General features: G+C 37.1%; 1 protein-coding gene across 9 annotated transcripts in view; it reads right to left on the minus strand.

Annotated features, from left to right (window-relative positions):
- The window catches only part of INPP4B (inositol polyphosphate-4-phosphatase type II B), a 342,885-nt gene that overhangs the window by 85,990 nt on the left and 239,226 nt on the right, over nt 1–17,669 (minus strand). For all 9 annotated transcript variants that reach the window (XM_052816168.1, XM_052816159.1, XM_052816131.1 and 6 more), the window contains 3 exons: nt 15,658–15,788; nt 8,473–8,577; nt 2,152–2,260 (listed from right to left, as the gene is read on the minus strand). In XM_052816168.1, the coding sequence (XP_052672128.1) occupies nt 2,152–2,260; nt 8,473–8,577; nt 15,658–15,788 (345 nt within the window). The remainder of the gene's footprint in view (nt 1–2,151; nt 2,261–8,472; nt 8,578–15,657; nt 15,789–17,669) is intronic.

Consider the following 17,669-nt stretch of genomic DNA (forward strand, 5'->3'; position numbering starts at 1 on the left):
CCCTCTTTTCAGTGCTCAAACTTAAGTTTGTTGGCCGGACTCAGGCTCTTTTTTTAGGAAGAGTCTGACAGGATAGTAACATAGTTACCCTAGTTATATCATCCTAAAGACAGACTTTTGCTCTTCCAGGGGAACAAAGAAACACAAAGAAAATTGCACTATCAGAGTAAAGGTCCAGTATCCTGTCCTTGAAAGTCACCAAAATACAGGTGCTTCTGAGGGATGCATAAGGTGATGTGTAGGCATTTTGAAATAGGTATGAAATGCCTTGATAAAACCTGCACAAAGCTTTACCCAGTACTCCTGAACAGAATCCTCTATCAACTTAGAGTTCTACATTGTTGAGTCAGTGAAATAGGAGTGAACAAAAATGAGAAAGGCTGTGCTGCACTGAGTATCCTTTGCCATCCTAGCCTTCTGACATGTAATATTGCACAGGATCCAAAGAAAGGAGCCTAGCCCATCATCTTCTGCTTTCCCCTGTTATGGGCAACTGAGAAACAAGGGCATTGTTCTATTCATTCCTATGAGATACTGCAATATGTGTTCTCCCAGGAAGAACTCAAGAAAGACTAGGTCTCTTCCCTATAAGGCATTTTCCCTTTTTTTTCTCCAATGAACAGAAATCACAGATAATAATTTCAAGTTTGCCTCACAGCTATCCTCTGTTCTGGGAAATCACATTCTGCCAGTGTGGATATGCTGCAGGACTGTGCAAGCAAGAAACGGTTCATTTTCTGAAAGCTGAACACTGTGAGGACTGGAACTGCAAAGTTCTTTATAACACTTATGACTTTAATTTCTTCTTATGAAATATAATAAAACCCCACTAAATACTACTGTAACTATATTAATCATATAGTTAAGTAGCAGATACTTTAAGAAATGTTTTTAGACATTTTCTTCATCAGGAAACATGCACTTCATAGACCTTCATATAATGGGGATAAGGCTGCCTATACCAGTCTTCTGACAGCAGAATAGGTACCTGCTGTTAACACTAAGTCCATTCATGGGTCTCGTGATCAATGATATTCATGTTTCATTGGCAAGCTTTGTCACCAGAGGTGGCCAGGGAAATGAAAGATTTTAGAAGATTTAATAGGGTTTTTATGTCATGCAGTGCAAACAGAAAAAAATAGTAATACAGTTTTCAAAGCAAATATATAAGCTGGTTTTTGTTTAGCTTTAGCACTGATGCCAACTTCTAGTCAACCTAGAAGTCAGCAGTAGATTTTTATAATTCCTCCTTTTATTCTTTACGATATTGTACCTATGCAACTTTTTTGAGCATTGAATGTAATGGAATTCATTTTCTATGGAGCGTCATAATGATTTAGATTAGCATACATACAGTACTTCCTGCATTCCCTTTCCAATCCTGTGCCACTGATTGCATGGGGTTGGCACAGTTAGTTGAAGTGTTGAGCAGTCACAACTATGGGTGCTGCCTGTGACAGCTGTGGCTGCTCAAAACTTCTCCACAGCCATAGCAACAAACACAAATATGTCCAATTCTTAGTTAGCAAAACAGACAACCAATTCTTCTGTACAAGTTCAGTGCTTAACAAAGCATTTGAGTACAGCAATAAACTGAAACTCTAGTTAAGGCCTTTATCTTTGATAGTCTCATTTTGGCTTTCTGAAGAATAAGAAAAAGAGTAGTTTCTTTCTTACTTCACAGGCGTGCTAAAAATATTTTTTGTTCACGTATGCCCAGGGCTGTCAGAAATGAAGATGCTACCTTAAGCTTCTGTTTCTTTATTGAAAAACTGTCTCTAGCTACTTTCCACTTTGCACAAGAATTACCAAAGAGATATCTCATTCTGAACAGCATGTTTTCAAGCACTGATATTCCTCAAGCTTCCTGAAATATGGGAAGAAAATCTCCCAGTTTTGAGTTTGTGTTCAAAATAAGTCTTGACACTAAAAGTAAACGGTGCTACAATTTTGCAGTCCAAACAAAGCAGGGAAGACAAAGGAAATATTTTATGAATGCAACCCTGTCCAGTCCTACTGGATTTTAGTTTTCCATGCATTCAGCAGGTTAAACTGTTTTGTTACTTGGTGATCTCATAACTCATAACATGCATTTTAATGCAACTTTAATGATACTTTCCTAGCAAAAATTTTCCTTACCAAAATACTTACTTTCGTCTTTCTGCCTCAAATTTACTCAGCAGTTTTCGGAGACCACCATTCTTAAATCCTTGGAAATGCGCTGCCGGGGCTCCCACAGTGATGACATCGTACAGAGCATCTAGAACAGGAACAGACAAGAACAGAGATTTGCACGTGCCTATGCCCAAGGTATGGCAACACTATGATAGTTACTCTACGAGATGTGAGCACAAGTCTATATTATTTCCAAGGAATAATCGAGAATCTGTGTCTCAAGGAGGCCCAAGAGCTAATCAATCTTTCCATACAGCCACCTGCACACCTTAGAAGGTTTTTTCTGATTTATTGCTACATCTAAATTATATGCCACAGTGTAGAACAATATTCTAGCTCTGCAGTTTACAAAGCTGCCAAGTAAATTGGCCCTTTGTGTATTTTACTTTATTACCCCTTCCATTATTTAACTTGTAGTCATGTTGAGATGCACAGATTCATGCATTTTAGAGTCAAAAGAGACCATTATGATAGAGTAGTCTGCCTGAAGAATACAGGCTACAGAATTACAGCTAATGATTCCTGCATCAAGCTTATGTCTTCTGGTTGAGTGAAGGCATCTCTTTTAAAAAAAACCAACCCCCCCCCCCCCAAAAACCCAAACAAAAAACCTGACATCTAATCTTGATTTAAAGACTTCATGTGACAATGAATTCACTGTACTCCCAGAGAAGTTGCTCCAATGATTAATCAATCAATCTGACTAGTAAAAATATCCACTTCTTTTCTAGTTTGAATTTGTTTAGCTTCCACCTTCAGAAATAATTACCTGTTTAATGCTAAATTGAAGAGCCCTGTTCTATGACATACACTTACTTTTTATATATGCTTATAAATACGTAACAAGTCAGTTGTTTTCAGCTGAAAAGCTACCAGAATGGGAAATAAACTATACTACTGAAATTCTTGCCAAGACAACAAACTGTTGTTACTCTCTGTATGTACCTGATGTCTGGTGACATACGGGATGAACTTTTTCTATGGATGTATGCTTACAGAACTGGAGATGGAACATCGTTTTAAAAACAGCCTCTCATTTTGTGCCTGTGATTGATTGTCAGTGCAGATGAAGATTTAATTACATCCCAAACCACAATAATTACTCCCTCAAAGTTTAAATTTACGTTTGCAGAATTTACATTTGCACTAAGCAGTACCTGTTTTGAGCCCAAGCATACTGGAGGTATAAAAATACAGGTCAGCGTACCTCATTCTTAAAATGTATTTCTAAAGGAAGCATTAGAATTTTTTTTTTTTTGTGAACTATTTTATTCATCAAGGAAGCTTTCCATGTAAATTAAAATCTAAACCTCTCCTAAAATAGAATTTTTCTTTCATTCTGATGATAAATATCCCTAGAAGCAAGAACACTGTACAAATTATTCACAGTTAATGGACTATGTTTTACTTCCAGAACTGAATCTCAAAGCATATTCACTCAAATTGATTTGAACTCTAATGAATTGGTGACTCTTCAATAAAAGGAGAAGTGACATAATTTCATTAGCCTAAGGTGAGCTTCAGGACTCTTAAATAGCCCATTCTTTCAGGTCTTCATAGAGATTTATCCATAATACATGATCTTGGGCTATTAGAGCTCCATTGGTACTTGACAATAAATAGTTCTATTGCTTAAAACAACAGTGGCTTGAAACCAAAACAAGAGATGAACCCATCAGGTTAACAGGATAACAGCTTCTGAATAAGTTTACAGATAACTTATGAAACTAGAGGAAAACATTTAGAAGACTAAACCCTGGCGCTTTTTTCCAACTCTGTTTCAAAAATAGTGACCATGCTTATAGCTGCTTTGGGGGGGATTTACCCAGAAGGAAGCTTTCATTCACCCTGTGGCCTCTTCTCAGCGTGGTCAAGGAGCAGCTGTTTGAGACACAAACACACCCAGAACAGCTGAGCACCTACCCCATGCAAGTGAACGTGGGAGAGTGAGGATGGCAAAGAAGAAGAAAACGTCTACAACCCTGGTGACGGGCACAGGGCCATCTCAATCCCACTTTCCTGAGCACAGAACACCAGAAGTGCTGCAAGACCTCAGAGGAATACCTTGTGATGTGGCCCACTTACACAGCAGTGCAGCTCCTTGTGAAGGACACACAGTGTCAGCATGAGTGCACTGGTACAGAAATGCTCCAGTAACTCACAACAACCATCCCCTTCAAGAACAGACTACTGCTGACAATTCTCTACAGTGGAGACAAAGCTTAAAATGCAGCAAAGTGTCGTAGGAGCTGTATCATATTGTCAGCATGCTCCCCCCAAATTATTAATTAATAAGTGTTAAAAAACCCCTCCACCCTTCCTCAAATACTTGTTTCAGAATTTGAAGGAAGAAAATGCAAAAGATTAGGGTGCAAGGAAGTCGAGCTTTAAATCAGTCATCATTTCATACTGATTATTCTGACTCAAAGATACACTCACCTCCTACTTATACAAGTGAAACACTAACACCAGTTACACACTCACCAAAAAGAACAATTCCTTCACCATGCAGAAAAATAAATTACCTGCTCATCACTCCTTCCTGACTAAAACACAGAGGTTTTGCAACATGGTGACAACCACAGCAACATGGTAGAAGTTCCATAAACCTAAGCTTTATCAGACCAATTTAAAGAGCTGAGAGATTTTAATGTCAAGCACAGCTCAGTCTCAAATTTGAAGCAACCTGCTTGCCTTCACAGGAGGCAGTCAGTGTCTCACACTGGCCAGAAGCAAATTAAAAATCTCTTCAGTCCACCAAATTTATTTAAAACAAGCACACTTAGTGTATAAACAGGGACAAAAGGAAAGCTATGGCAACATATAAATTTAACTTCTGTAGTATGATGAACAGAGCAAAATGTGGTGTTTATCAAATGGATAGGGATACAGTTATCCCATAATGAAATAGCATTTTTCTCAAAGCTGTTCCTACTGGAAGTTTAAACACACAGGTGTTTTCTATTCCATGTCAGTACCCAATAACAAACCTAATGAAAGTTCAGTAAATCTGTTATTGAACATGTTGAACAAAAAAGCACATATCCATGGGCATACACGTGCTAGATGGGATTAAAACCTATCTTGCATTCCCAATATTAAGACATCTGACAGTGTAAGGGTTAATGACAGCTTTATGGCTCATCAGCTTGTTTAATCACCACCTCTGTGAATGTTTACGTGCTTTCTTTTTTTTCTTCTGTCAGTCTCCTGGTTATATTCCATGTGCCCTTTGATATATGCCAAGCAAAGCACGAGATGAGAAAGACCAACTTGATGTCAAAGTGCTGCTTACTGCACAGTGACTAGCAGTTGCTACAAACTGTTCAAACTATCTATGTCTAATACAAGACAGAGCTCTTTAGTGCTTATAAAGTGAAACTTATTTCAGTGAACTAAACAGATGGGACAGTGGCTATGTAATAGATACAGAAATCATTTATCCAAACAAAGGCAAATATAACAATAATCTTCAATTACTTTTTGTTATATTTACACTGTAGTGCTACTAAAATATCCTAAACATATCGAGGAACCCATTTGTATATAGAGAAATAAAAAGGGCTCCCCATAACTAAGGTGTCAGTCTTCCAAAAATACATGTAAGTGGAAATTCCCCAATTTTAACACAAGTTCTTTTATTTATTATTTATATGTTTCACAATCTCTAAAAACTTGAGTGTAACAAGAACAGTGTTATCTAATTCTCATGTCAGTGGAGTGAACATTAACTAAAGAAAAAAGGGAGAGTTTTATAAGTTAAACAAAGTTCTAAATTTAGAAGATGATTCCAACATTTATCTCTTTCTGTCGCCTTTTCAATTATGGAATAACCATTTGCCACAAGCAAAGTGGTTGTGGAGGAGAAAGGAGAAAATTCATGAAAAACAAAACAAAGCAAAACTCAAGTAGGGTAGAAGTTGAGGGTGATTAAGTAAGTGGCATATTTCATTCCACGTTTTTATTTAGCAAATAAACATACAATGAAAAGGCATAAAATTAAGGTTCTGGCCACCTGTAGTCATTACTAATCTAAAAATGCTTTTGACTTAATTAATTAACCTCAAAACATTAGCTAAATTAAAATTTGTGCTGTCATATTCTGTCACTATAAATCACCATCTTGTTAAAATGTTTGGAGGCACCATTGTTAGTTAAAGAAATAATGAACTATCGAACCAATACAGTATCTAACAGACAATCAGCAGTCCCCACGTTCCAACTTGGAAATGGATGAACATAAGCAGTACACAGTATAATACTCCTATAATTATTGTTTGTATTTACTGTTTTACAATCTGCTTAGATGCAGAGTGTATTTATAAGCCAAAAACTTCACAGAGTGTAACTTCCGTGTTTCTACAGTGACAGCAAATTTAATAGATCTCAATTTATCAACAAATTATTCACTGTACTATGATTTGCTCATACGTATGTATCAATATAATCTTTTATGTGTAAAGGACGCTGCTAAAATTATATGCAAGCAGCAGCAACAGAATACTGTACTAAACAGAGTCACAGACAACATTATGGAAAATTATCCCCCCTTTCCAGAAGGTATTAGAAGTTCACAGCATTTTCAGCATAATCAGTGAGATACTTTCACTTAACACTAAGAAATGCTTACTTGGCATGGGGTAGCACTGAATAAGCAGATTTAGGCACAAGCAGCACTGGGCTCATTAAGGCTTCCTAAGAAATAGGATCTATTAAGTTTAGAAGTAACACTGTCCTTAATGGAACCGTGCAAGTTGCATCACCTAGGCTGGTGAGCTCATCCCAGCAGTCTCTGGGATGCCACTATTTCTGGTGGCACAGTGGGAAAAAAACCTCACCTTAGAAACAAGACAGGTAAGACTGGCTTTTACACTACACTGACATTACGGATCACAACAAAAAATTAAGCCAATGCCCTAGAAGGACGTGAATCTTACTGAACATTGTGCAGTGTGTCAGTATGAATCATGACAGTATTAGTTCTGCACTGTTACAACAGAATATTTTTAACCACGCATAAGTTACCCATACATATCAGTGAACATATAGTCTGCATTTACTTATTTGTCTGAAGTGTCATAGAAACAAAATGAGCACAACACCCCTGGAATTTATTTTAAAAAAAGAACTTAAAAGAAATTTAGTTAACCACTCCTTAGTTTTCCAAGATCTGCAGCCAGTATCCAAAACTTGTGGCTTCAGAAAATGAGGCAGAGAAATCCCTTGCATAGCTTTAACTTTGGACCTGATTCCTAAGTTTCAGCACAGACTCAGGACTTCTGATCAATCTCAGCGGCAGTATGTCTGGATGCAGGTTTCAGAATTTGTAAAGAAATGTGGAGGATGGGCAAGGTGGCCACTTCTTTGATCTCATGATTTACTTAACTGTGGTCCTCTACGGACAGTACATACTCAGTTGCTCTAGAAATATTCCAAACAACATCCAAACCCGAAAGCTTTGGTTTTAGAAGCAAATGCACAGGCCCGAGAGAATGAAATCAAACCCTTCAGGAAGACAAGCATGTTCCAGATATGTACACAAAGATAATTAGGAAATAACCACACAGAAAGTTTCTAGACCCCATTAAACAAAGTAAAAAATTAAACACTTTAAGCCTGTACAGCAGTACAGATTTTTGAATAATGAATTTGGAAGCTTGATTTTTTATTAAAAAACCAAAACAACCACCAAACCAACCCAAAAAACAAGCAACAATCTCATCATACAAGAAACCTTCTGTATCAAGCCATACTGCATGAATATTACAAACAAGCTAATACTGTACAAACTTCACTTATTGGCAAAATACATGCAACATGAAATAAATCTCAGAATTTTTTTTAAAAGTCACTGTATTTCTTGTGATATTCTTTTCTCCTCAGCATTACTCCAAATCCATGTAAGCCCAAATTGCACATAATTTTACTAAAAAAAAAAAAAAAAAAAAAAATCAATTTAATACTATTACTTTCCATGCTTTTTATCTGTAGCATCTTTATATCCCACCTACAAAGTTTAACAAGACTGTTGCCAGTATCCTACCGTCAAGTGAAAAATTCAAAATGACCAAGATTCAACTCCCTAAACAGCATACCTTTCAGTTCTATTGTGGTTTTAAGGGTTCATCTGAAAGCATGTCCACCTAATGTTCATCCTTCAAACTGGATATATAAATTAAGATAATTACATCTTAAAAAGGGCTAAAGTGGAAACCATACCTCTTGGTTGCAAGTTTAGTTTTATTTCGAAGCATACTTTGTCATACTTGGGGATTATCTCCACAGAACGAACTTTACCTTTCAATCGAGGACTATGCACGTGCATTCTTTGCAGATGAAGATTTATTGGGATGAATTCTAATGTTTTTTCTCCTTTGCTACAGCTTGATTTGAAGGAAGAACCTGAAAAACAAAAGTTTAAAGAATCATTATCTTAATCACCCAGCAGATGTTTTGTCGTCTTTTTAATGTGAGGACAATACTTGTATATTAGGAGTCGTCTTTAATTTACTTTTAATGTGTAATTGTATATTAGGAGAAGAATGGTTCACTAACTGAGTCTCAGCATGTATCCATATTGGAAGCAACAAAACAGCTTTTAATTCACAGAACAATCTAATTTTTTATTCTAGGTGATAGACATTTTTTCCTGCTGTCTGAAATCAGTCTGCAGTCTGCTGGAAACAATGTCACAGTTAATGTTCATTATGTTTATTCTGTGCTAAAAACACAGGGGTACAGAGCTATGATGGTATTACATGATCACCAAGTAACATTTTTTTGTTCAAACAAAAGTATTACATTGACTAGGCTATGCATTGTTCCTAGAAAGTTCAAATAAAGAAACATAAACTAGCTTAAGAAATGCTATAAAGTAGTTTTCTTTCTAAAAAGCCAGAATCACAAGAAGCACAATGCTCTGGGAAAAAAAATAAAAATCTGGTTGCATACTTCAAAAGCATGAGATTATGAGTAACTCTATGGTGGTATAAAGGAATATAATTAAAACCTGACAGTAAGAAAGCGTAATTTACCTGGAGATATTTGATACAGCATTTATATAAAATAAAAGGGTGTAGATTAGGAAAGAGAGGTGATCCTATCTTCTCACTCAGGCAGCCCAACATTTACTTAGACTGTTTTTTCTGCACCCTATCATTTTGCCAACTATTAATCATTTGGACTAAAATTCCTCTGATTCAGATAGGATGTAAAAAAAAAAAAAAATAAAAAAGGAAATATTTGAAATTATTCTTCTTGACTTGCTCAATCAAGATTTGCTAGAGGTTATCTGTTGAAACTGCCATAGTTTCCAGCTTAATCACATTGCCAGAGGGCACCAATGATGCTCCAGACCAACCAAGCCTGCTTAGGCTGCTACCTAAGCTTAGTAACTTAAAATAATAATTTAACAAAGATTAAGAGCAAAGGTAGCAAGAAAAGCAATTATCAGGAGTCAAAGATTCAGATTTGAACCTGGGGATGCAGACTGAAAGCAGGAGTCATTGAGGATGAGGAACAGCAGTGGGAAACCTGCATCTGGGAAGCACAGAAATACAAAATTATGGGAGCAGTGAAGGGAACTTGACCTATACCAGAAAAAAAATGGGAATGGTGCAGGTGAGGATATTATAAATCATTAGGAAAGAAAACAGAAAGTGGGCAGATAATTTATGAGAATTCAGCTGAGACCAAGATCAAAGCTTAAGGAATGATAACTGGACCTAAGATAAGGAAACACTGGCAGACTAAGAGGAAAATAAGATGACAGCAGATATAAAGGGACAGGCAAAAGAAGAGTAGTAGGGAGAAGAAAAGAGCCTGCTCTCCCTGGACTACACTTCTATCCTGAGCTGGAGTAGAACACGCGCAGCATTGCTGAGTCTCGTTATTCCTCTTTTCAGGGAATACCTGTGAAGCAAGAATCCCTTCCCATCCAGTGCCAGAAACATACGGGATAATAACCACCCACTGCTATCAGTTATTCTGTTTACTCAGGTATAAAAGATCCATGCAGTGGAATTAATATCTCAATCTGCATTTGCCAGTATCATCCATACGATAAAACTAATTTTCAGTATAGTTTGTTTGTTTTTAAATAACTTGGTAAGTTGTATTTAAGGACCAAGAAAACTACATTCCCTCTATTAAAATAGTTGTTATTACTGTTGCAAGATTAAACTCTTCAAAGTTAGGAAATACCAGAACATAGACGCAACCTTCATCTTATATCCACCTGAAGGGGAACTGTGAAAGAGAATTCAATGACATAGCACATACTAGCTTCTTCCAGCTCATTGAATGTTTTGGGTCTTTGCTGCTCATTTTAGAAGCAGCGATTCAGTATTTTGTTTCCAACTTTTACTTCGGTATCTGGATTCAAATATACTGCCCAAGCTTCCCACAAATTATTAATTTCCTCAAACCTGTCTGCTGCATGCATCACTACAGTTTCTAAGGGCTTTACAAATATTTACATAATAATTTTAACTGGCTGAGTAAAAGGGTTATAATTTTATCCATTCTAATGGCAGAGAATAACTTAAGGTCAAAGCATTTAAGAAACAATGTATCAATATGAGATACTGAGGATCTCATTCTGCAGAGCACGCATTATAATGCAGCATCACATTCCATTTTGGAAGCACAGCTCCCACTGAGCTGAATTACATCCATAAGTACTGAGTACTTCTGCAAAACAGCTTGTGTCTATTGCCAGGCTTCCAAAAAAGAACAACACACACTAACCACTTCTGAAGTCTGACTTGCCTAGTGTCACATAGGAACTTTGTGACAGAGGCAGGGTTAGTGTCCAATTCTCCAGCAATTGCCTTAACCTCGATTGTCTTTTCTTCTCCTTCTAGGGCTGGATAAATAATAGAATTGTCAGTTTGATGACTGAAATCGGAAAAAAAAAAAAAAAAAAAAAAAAGGCAGGAGGGATCATTTCAGGTCAAACTAAAACAAACAAGTTTCAAAGTTCTACTCCTTCCCAAAATCACCAAATCTTTTAGATTAACCTGAAACTATTTGTTTTCATGTTACCTAACCCTCTTAGATTCCTGTTATTTTGTTTCCTTGAAACAAAAATACAGGGCATTCTCTAAAATTCTCCCCCATTTTTGAGGATAAAAGTGTTTGTCAAAACAACTCAAATTTGAAATAGTCTTAACTTCCTTAAACCTCCATTTTCAGTAAACATGCTGCTAAACCAAAATTGCTGTCTAACACTAATGCAGTCTCCTGATACTTTCACTGCAATCTCTCACTTTTAAAAAGAAATTAAGTGGTCTACTAACAATAGCCTTCTCCATTAAATTCCACAAATAGCTCAGTTGAGCATGAAGTAGGCATCTCTCAGAAAACCCAACATGTGATCATATAGGAGGAATGTGGGAATATTTTGGACAAATTTTATTTGCAGATGCTACCTCCCCCTCTCTACACTGAGTGAACAGTCTTCCCTAGCGCTGATACAAAAGGAGATTGGAGATAAGTGCACCTAGATGACTTACATGGAGTTGGTCCTTCAGAACTGTTTGTGACAAGATACATGTAAAAAGCCCCTTGTTAAAGGAAAGCAATCGTTCAGTGAGTAACAAAGCAAAAACGCTAAACACGTTAACATTAACCCTGCTTTTGATGTACCGAGGAGGGAGAAGAGCGTCAGTGAGTTAGTGCTTCCACATATCTCTGGCTGCCAACATGGTAGTGAAACAAAGGCAGAGGCAAAAGCACTCCATGGCTTTCCCAGAGGAATGCGGCCAGTTGGCCTTGTCTTAAAGTAAGGCTTCCCAAAATAACAACCCGACTTAGGAATTTTGCATCTGAGGCCAGGTAATAGAAGCTTGATCTAGTTTAGAAAACTAACCTTGTTGAGTTCGTAAGTAGAAGTATGGCTGATTGCAAACTACCCCTACTAGGATGGGTGCCTGTTTCCAAGCAGATCTTGATCTCCAGCGCAAATGCAGAGGTACGCCAGAGCACTGCAATTTTCAAGCTGTTTCAGAATGGAGAGAACTACTTCAACCCAACCTCAGGCACTGTGATGACTAAGATAAAGAAAGAAGCCTATACAAGCCGACCTGTAAAGCAAAATCTTTTTTGGCATGAATCTCTGACAATGAGAAAGTAAAGACTGTTGAAATATGTTGACCTAAGAAGTCTGAATTAAAGTTGTACTCACATCTCTAATCTTAGCATTTTCTACCTTGTGAGTACTTAAATTTCCAGTCTACAATGTTCTCTCAGCATTATTTTTTGTGCAACTGCAGTATGAAGTCACATATGTGTCTGTCTTGCTTTTCTTATCAAACTCTATAATCTTGGTTTTTAAAGTTATAATGCGTGCTGTTTATGGAGAAGAACCATCCCAAATGGGAATGGAAGAAGAATTGGGACATCTTAAAACATGCAGGGAATTTTATCCACATCCACCTTATTCCTTTCAAAAAAAAAGCAGTAGGGACAAACTTCTGAAAACTGTATGCAGGGAGATTAATCTCTTTGTCACAGAGAATTGCCATTACTTACTGCAAATGATCTAGGCAGAAAAAATCTGGTAAAGGCAAGTAATGGACAGCAGAAGCATATAAGAATCTGTTCTAGATTTTGTTTAACTTTTGGGCAGCCAAATCCTACATTGCCTCTAGGATCAAAATGCAGATTTGAGGTTTTAGCCTAGCTCTACATAAGTATACAAAATACGTCCCCCTGCCCCCCCATTTATAATTTAAAAATGTTAGACCTCAACGGAACAACTTTAAAGGGACACTCACCACTCAGGATTTATCATCTAATTTAATTTGTGATTTAGTAAGAATAAAAATACTATAGTGCAGGGTTAAAAGTAAATATTGTCCTCATTAGAAGGACTGGGCTATTATTTGGCTTTAGAATGTGCACGTATTCCCCTGATCACAATAAAATAAGTTTTCAAATGTTAAAGTAACTTTTCACACAAGATGCAAAATCAGGGGTTTTCCAAGTATAAACAAGTATTTTACTGGTGCTGTATTAGTAAGGGGGGAGAAAAGGGTTGTTGAAGAAATGAGATTTAGGTATGCACCTGAGCGTTGGCCTCCAAATTAACACCTCCTCCTTATTTCTTATCTTCACTACAATTATTAGGTTGCTTTGGTTTTCTGCTTTGTTTTGTTTTCAGAGAAATGTTCCTACTCTTTTTTACATGTTCTGGTTCTGTTGTCCTCAATAATCCCAGGTTCCCTGGTCCACCGCAGTTCTCTCAAACCACAGTTAAGACAGATCATTTAACATCACCAACTCTTTTCAAATTCCCTTAGCACAATATAGGCCTTGCAGGATTTTTGCTTAATAGATTACACTGTCTATTTGTTTTTTTGGTTTTTTTTAAGCTCAAAAGGTCATTTCGATATTTTCCTGCGAGTGACAATTATTACGTCGATTCCTTCATAATCTGTATTTATTACCTTGCATATGATACTTTATGGAGTGCTTTCAAAATGTAATTAGCAAAGCATTAAATATATATATATATATAGTATTTAAAACACAGAAACATAGGAAGTGTCATACTGGATCAGGAAGTAGTCTGCCAAAATCAGAACTGGAATATTCTGATGATGGTGAACAATCATAAACACAAGAAATTACACTTTTGCAACCAAAATGCAATTTTTTATACAACATTTAGTGTAACAGATGAGCTTTTTTCCCCCCCACACATTTAAGCAGGTGATCAACTGCTCCCAAAATGCTTAGTTGCAGATAGAGACTGGTTTTTGTTCATACACTAAACCAGGATTTATCTTTTCCTGTGACCAAGAAAGCTATCCCAGAGCAATCTGGAATGAGAAAGACCATGCTCAGTACTGTGTTAGAAGATGATGGATAAACGATAGAAGTACAGTTTTAATGCCTATTTTGGAAGGGAATGGTTTGTGCCTCACCTACTAAATGCAGCAGATTCATTATAATAAAAGTAAATGCGCCCAGTTCTCTATAAGGAGAAATTATTCTGCTATGCATTTTAGTTGTATATTGAACTAAAACCTGATTGCTCCATTACTCAGTACACAAAAAAAAATGTTTTGTTTGGTCTACATAGACAGCTAGAAATAATTAAGAAAATACTGCAAATTCTCCCTAAATATGTATCAGATATTTCAAAAGGTGTTATCATCATTTATACCTCTATTTTTTACAAATATTCATAACCATAATGGATCCCTTTTTCAGAAATATTCTAGGTTGCAAACTTACGTATATGGAACACAGTGCACAGTGTTTACCTCTGACACGCGCTGCTATGCCTACACACGCACACACACACAACTGTGGGAGTAAGGCCGCAATGGGAACATGTCATGGTGAGAATATAGAGCGAAACAGCGTATGCAAGCAATAATGGCAGCACGGTCATTGAAAACACGTATTTGAGACGGTGATTGTGAGGGCTGGCGTTAGAAATCTGACACCAGCAAGAAAGCAGCAACAACAACAAGACCTTTGTAGTAATTCAGAACAAATGTGCCCATTTCCTTCAAGAAGATCTCAAAAACTGGGCGGGGGTTGCACCAGCAGGAAGAGGCAGAAAGGCATGCTATAAACAGACAGAAATCTTTGTTCGCTCAAAATACAGTGTTATTCAGGAAATAATTCTGGTAGCCTCACAAAATAGAAAAGAATTATCGTAAGTTCCTTGAATGATTTGTGAACAATCAAAAGAAAAGAAATTCAAAAGAAGAAATAATTTGTTCTACAGTCTTTTCTTGCTCTTTTTATGAGCAAGAATTAGTACAGGAGGAAAAGACCAGCTGCCTTTTCTGCACAGTTGTCACTGATGCTGTCTTATTCCACTGGCATGCAGACACTACGATACGTTATAGTCCCTGACCACAGGATGCTGGCAGATCGCAACTGAACAAGCACCTAGTGCACATCAGAACATAAGACCACTGTCGCCACATGAAAAAAAAGCAAGGCAGCACATGCTGCTATTTCTGGACTGACGACAGGCTGCCAATCCCATATTAATTCTGTGCTTTTCTGGCACAACGTGGGCAATGACGACTACTACACTAAGGATATGCAAGGCATAGCTAGATGTTACTGTTATCCTGTAGACTGTTAAATGTAACTTAAGTTGGGTTTCAAGAAAATCTGACAAAACTACCTTTAAGGCTGGTTTCAATTGGCAGATGGTATTCAATACTAGCAGAGCAGTATATTCAATGGAACGTGCAATTAAAATACACGCACCCACTTTTCCAATTTTTTTTTGGCTGCTATGTAACCATGTACCACATTAACTGGGAAAAACTGATGGAATGCATGAAAAAAGTTTAGAAGAGGAAACAGGGCACCTCTGAGTATTTCAGAAATATGATTACAAATATTTCATTTTTATGTGTTTTACTTCTGCTGAACATGCCAGTATTTAATAAAAATCAACCTATTTAATTCTTAACTGCTCCAGAAGAGGAGAGGCTACTTTCATACCTGTATGCTTCCCAAGCTCTGCAAGAGTATCCTGGTACATGCTCAACATCTGATCACAGTGAGCAATAACACTTTTGCGCATATTGTCCCAGTGAGGAGCAAGTTCTCCCAAGTCTTTAAGTTCCTGATTCCTATATTGAAAGGCAAAAAGAGAAGGCACTAATTAAGTCATTAATCCATTAACATTCATCCAAATTAATTCAATTAATCCAAAATCAGTTTGTTAGAAAACATCAAAAGCACTTCCTAACTGGAATAAAATCTGTTTTCTTGACACTTGTAAAATCTGCCGATTTCGCTCTGTTGTTCAGCCATACAATAAAGAATGTCAAATCAGTGAATAATACAGTAATTTGTGTTCAAAACTCAGCTAGTACAAATGCAATGGCCTGCAAATTGAAATATTATTTCTTCCCTGGAAGCAAGAAGGCTTCCAGGCTCCAGAGAGCTGTGTTCAGAGTGAGTAACTTTTTCTGAAGAAGTATTAAACACTATTGTAAAGAATACAAAGTTTGCTCCTTTTCCAACACTCACAGCGTAGCTGTTTTGATACACGCTACTCTTTGGATACTTTCACACACATCAAACACCGTTCTAGCAGCGTTTCTACAAATATCAGTTTAACCAACACACAAGCCCTCACCACATTTCTTTGGTGTTCAAAACAAAACAAAACGCAAACCAAAAAAACCACCAGTCCCCTAAAACATAATCTTCAGCTTTACAGCTGTGTTCATGAGGTCAAAACAGCAGTGTTATGGTAACCAAACATGTCACTGAAAATCCAAAAGGAAATCCTTTAGCAAATTATCAGTTTTCCTGTACACTCTTGAGAGCTGACCTGAGTGAAATAGAGATCACTTTAATTTCCTACACAAACAAGCATAGTTACGGTACACTGGGCTTTCTGTTTGTTTTCCCCACTTGCAAAGTAAGTTTGTCCTATACCTATCCCAGAGCCATGTTGGGGGACCTGCTTTTAAAGAAACTGAAAATGAAAGATCTCAAGTCTTCAAACGCTTGGAATTGTTTAGGAGAAAACTTGTGCAACACAACCAACTAGCTTTCCTCATTTTCCTCAAAGTATCAAGCAAACTGTTTCACTGCAATTCAACTTCCAGGCGACAACTCTTGCATATAGGAAAATTACTGAAAAAAAAGGAAAAACAGGGCGAGAGGGGGCAGAAAGGGGGAGAAAAAGACCAACGAGGCTGCAGCACAGGAAGATAGAGCTACACTTACTGCAACTGAACACTAGCCAAAAAGTCTTAGAATTATTTCTTAAACGCTGATACACTGATATTTTCCCCATCATTATTAGCTTTGCATTAGAGTGAACAGTATTAGAATAAGCTATATAGGCATAATTCTGCTCCTGGTTAATACAACAACCAAAATCAAACAGATTGCACTGGAAGCAGAAATAAGGTGTTTTGTTTATACATGTCCTTGAAAGTATCAAAATGGAAATGAAGATTACAATACATGAACTCGTTGGGAGTTTAGTAATGACATATGATTATTTTTTTCCATTTCATTCAACCTGAAGAACAGAAGTAGATGAAACAGTTCAACTTTCCTCCATCGATACAAACTGGCAATGCTGTAGCATAGGAATCATCAGCAGTAAGAGGACAAACCCACCATTTTCCTTACAAGTTTTTAGCAGCTTAAAATGAGTCATCCCATTAAATTAAAATCTCAGGGCTTCCTCCTAAGAAAAGCTCATAAGATTTGGCAGGGTATAAAATTTTATTTATTTGCAGTGAAGACACTTTGGCCCTTAATATTTATGTTGTCTTATTTAGGAACAATGTTTGGACCTGGCCGAGCTGCAAAACTTTACTGCTCCTCCTATACAGGAATATAGTATTCTGCAGCAATTGGAGACATACTACACAGTGAGAGGTGAGCACATCAATACACCACATTCAGAGCCCTCTATCCCACGGAAAACCCACTGCTGGGGCTCTGCTCCCCCACCTCTATCTAAGCCCACTCCTGGAACTGTT

Source organism: Harpia harpyja, chromosome 2 (assembly GCF_026419915.1).
Source record: "Harpia harpyja isolate bHarHar1 chromosome 2, bHarHar1 primary haplotype, whole genome shotgun sequence".
Lineage (NCBI taxonomy): Eukaryota > Metazoa > Chordata > Aves > Accipitriformes > Accipitridae > Harpia > Harpia harpyja.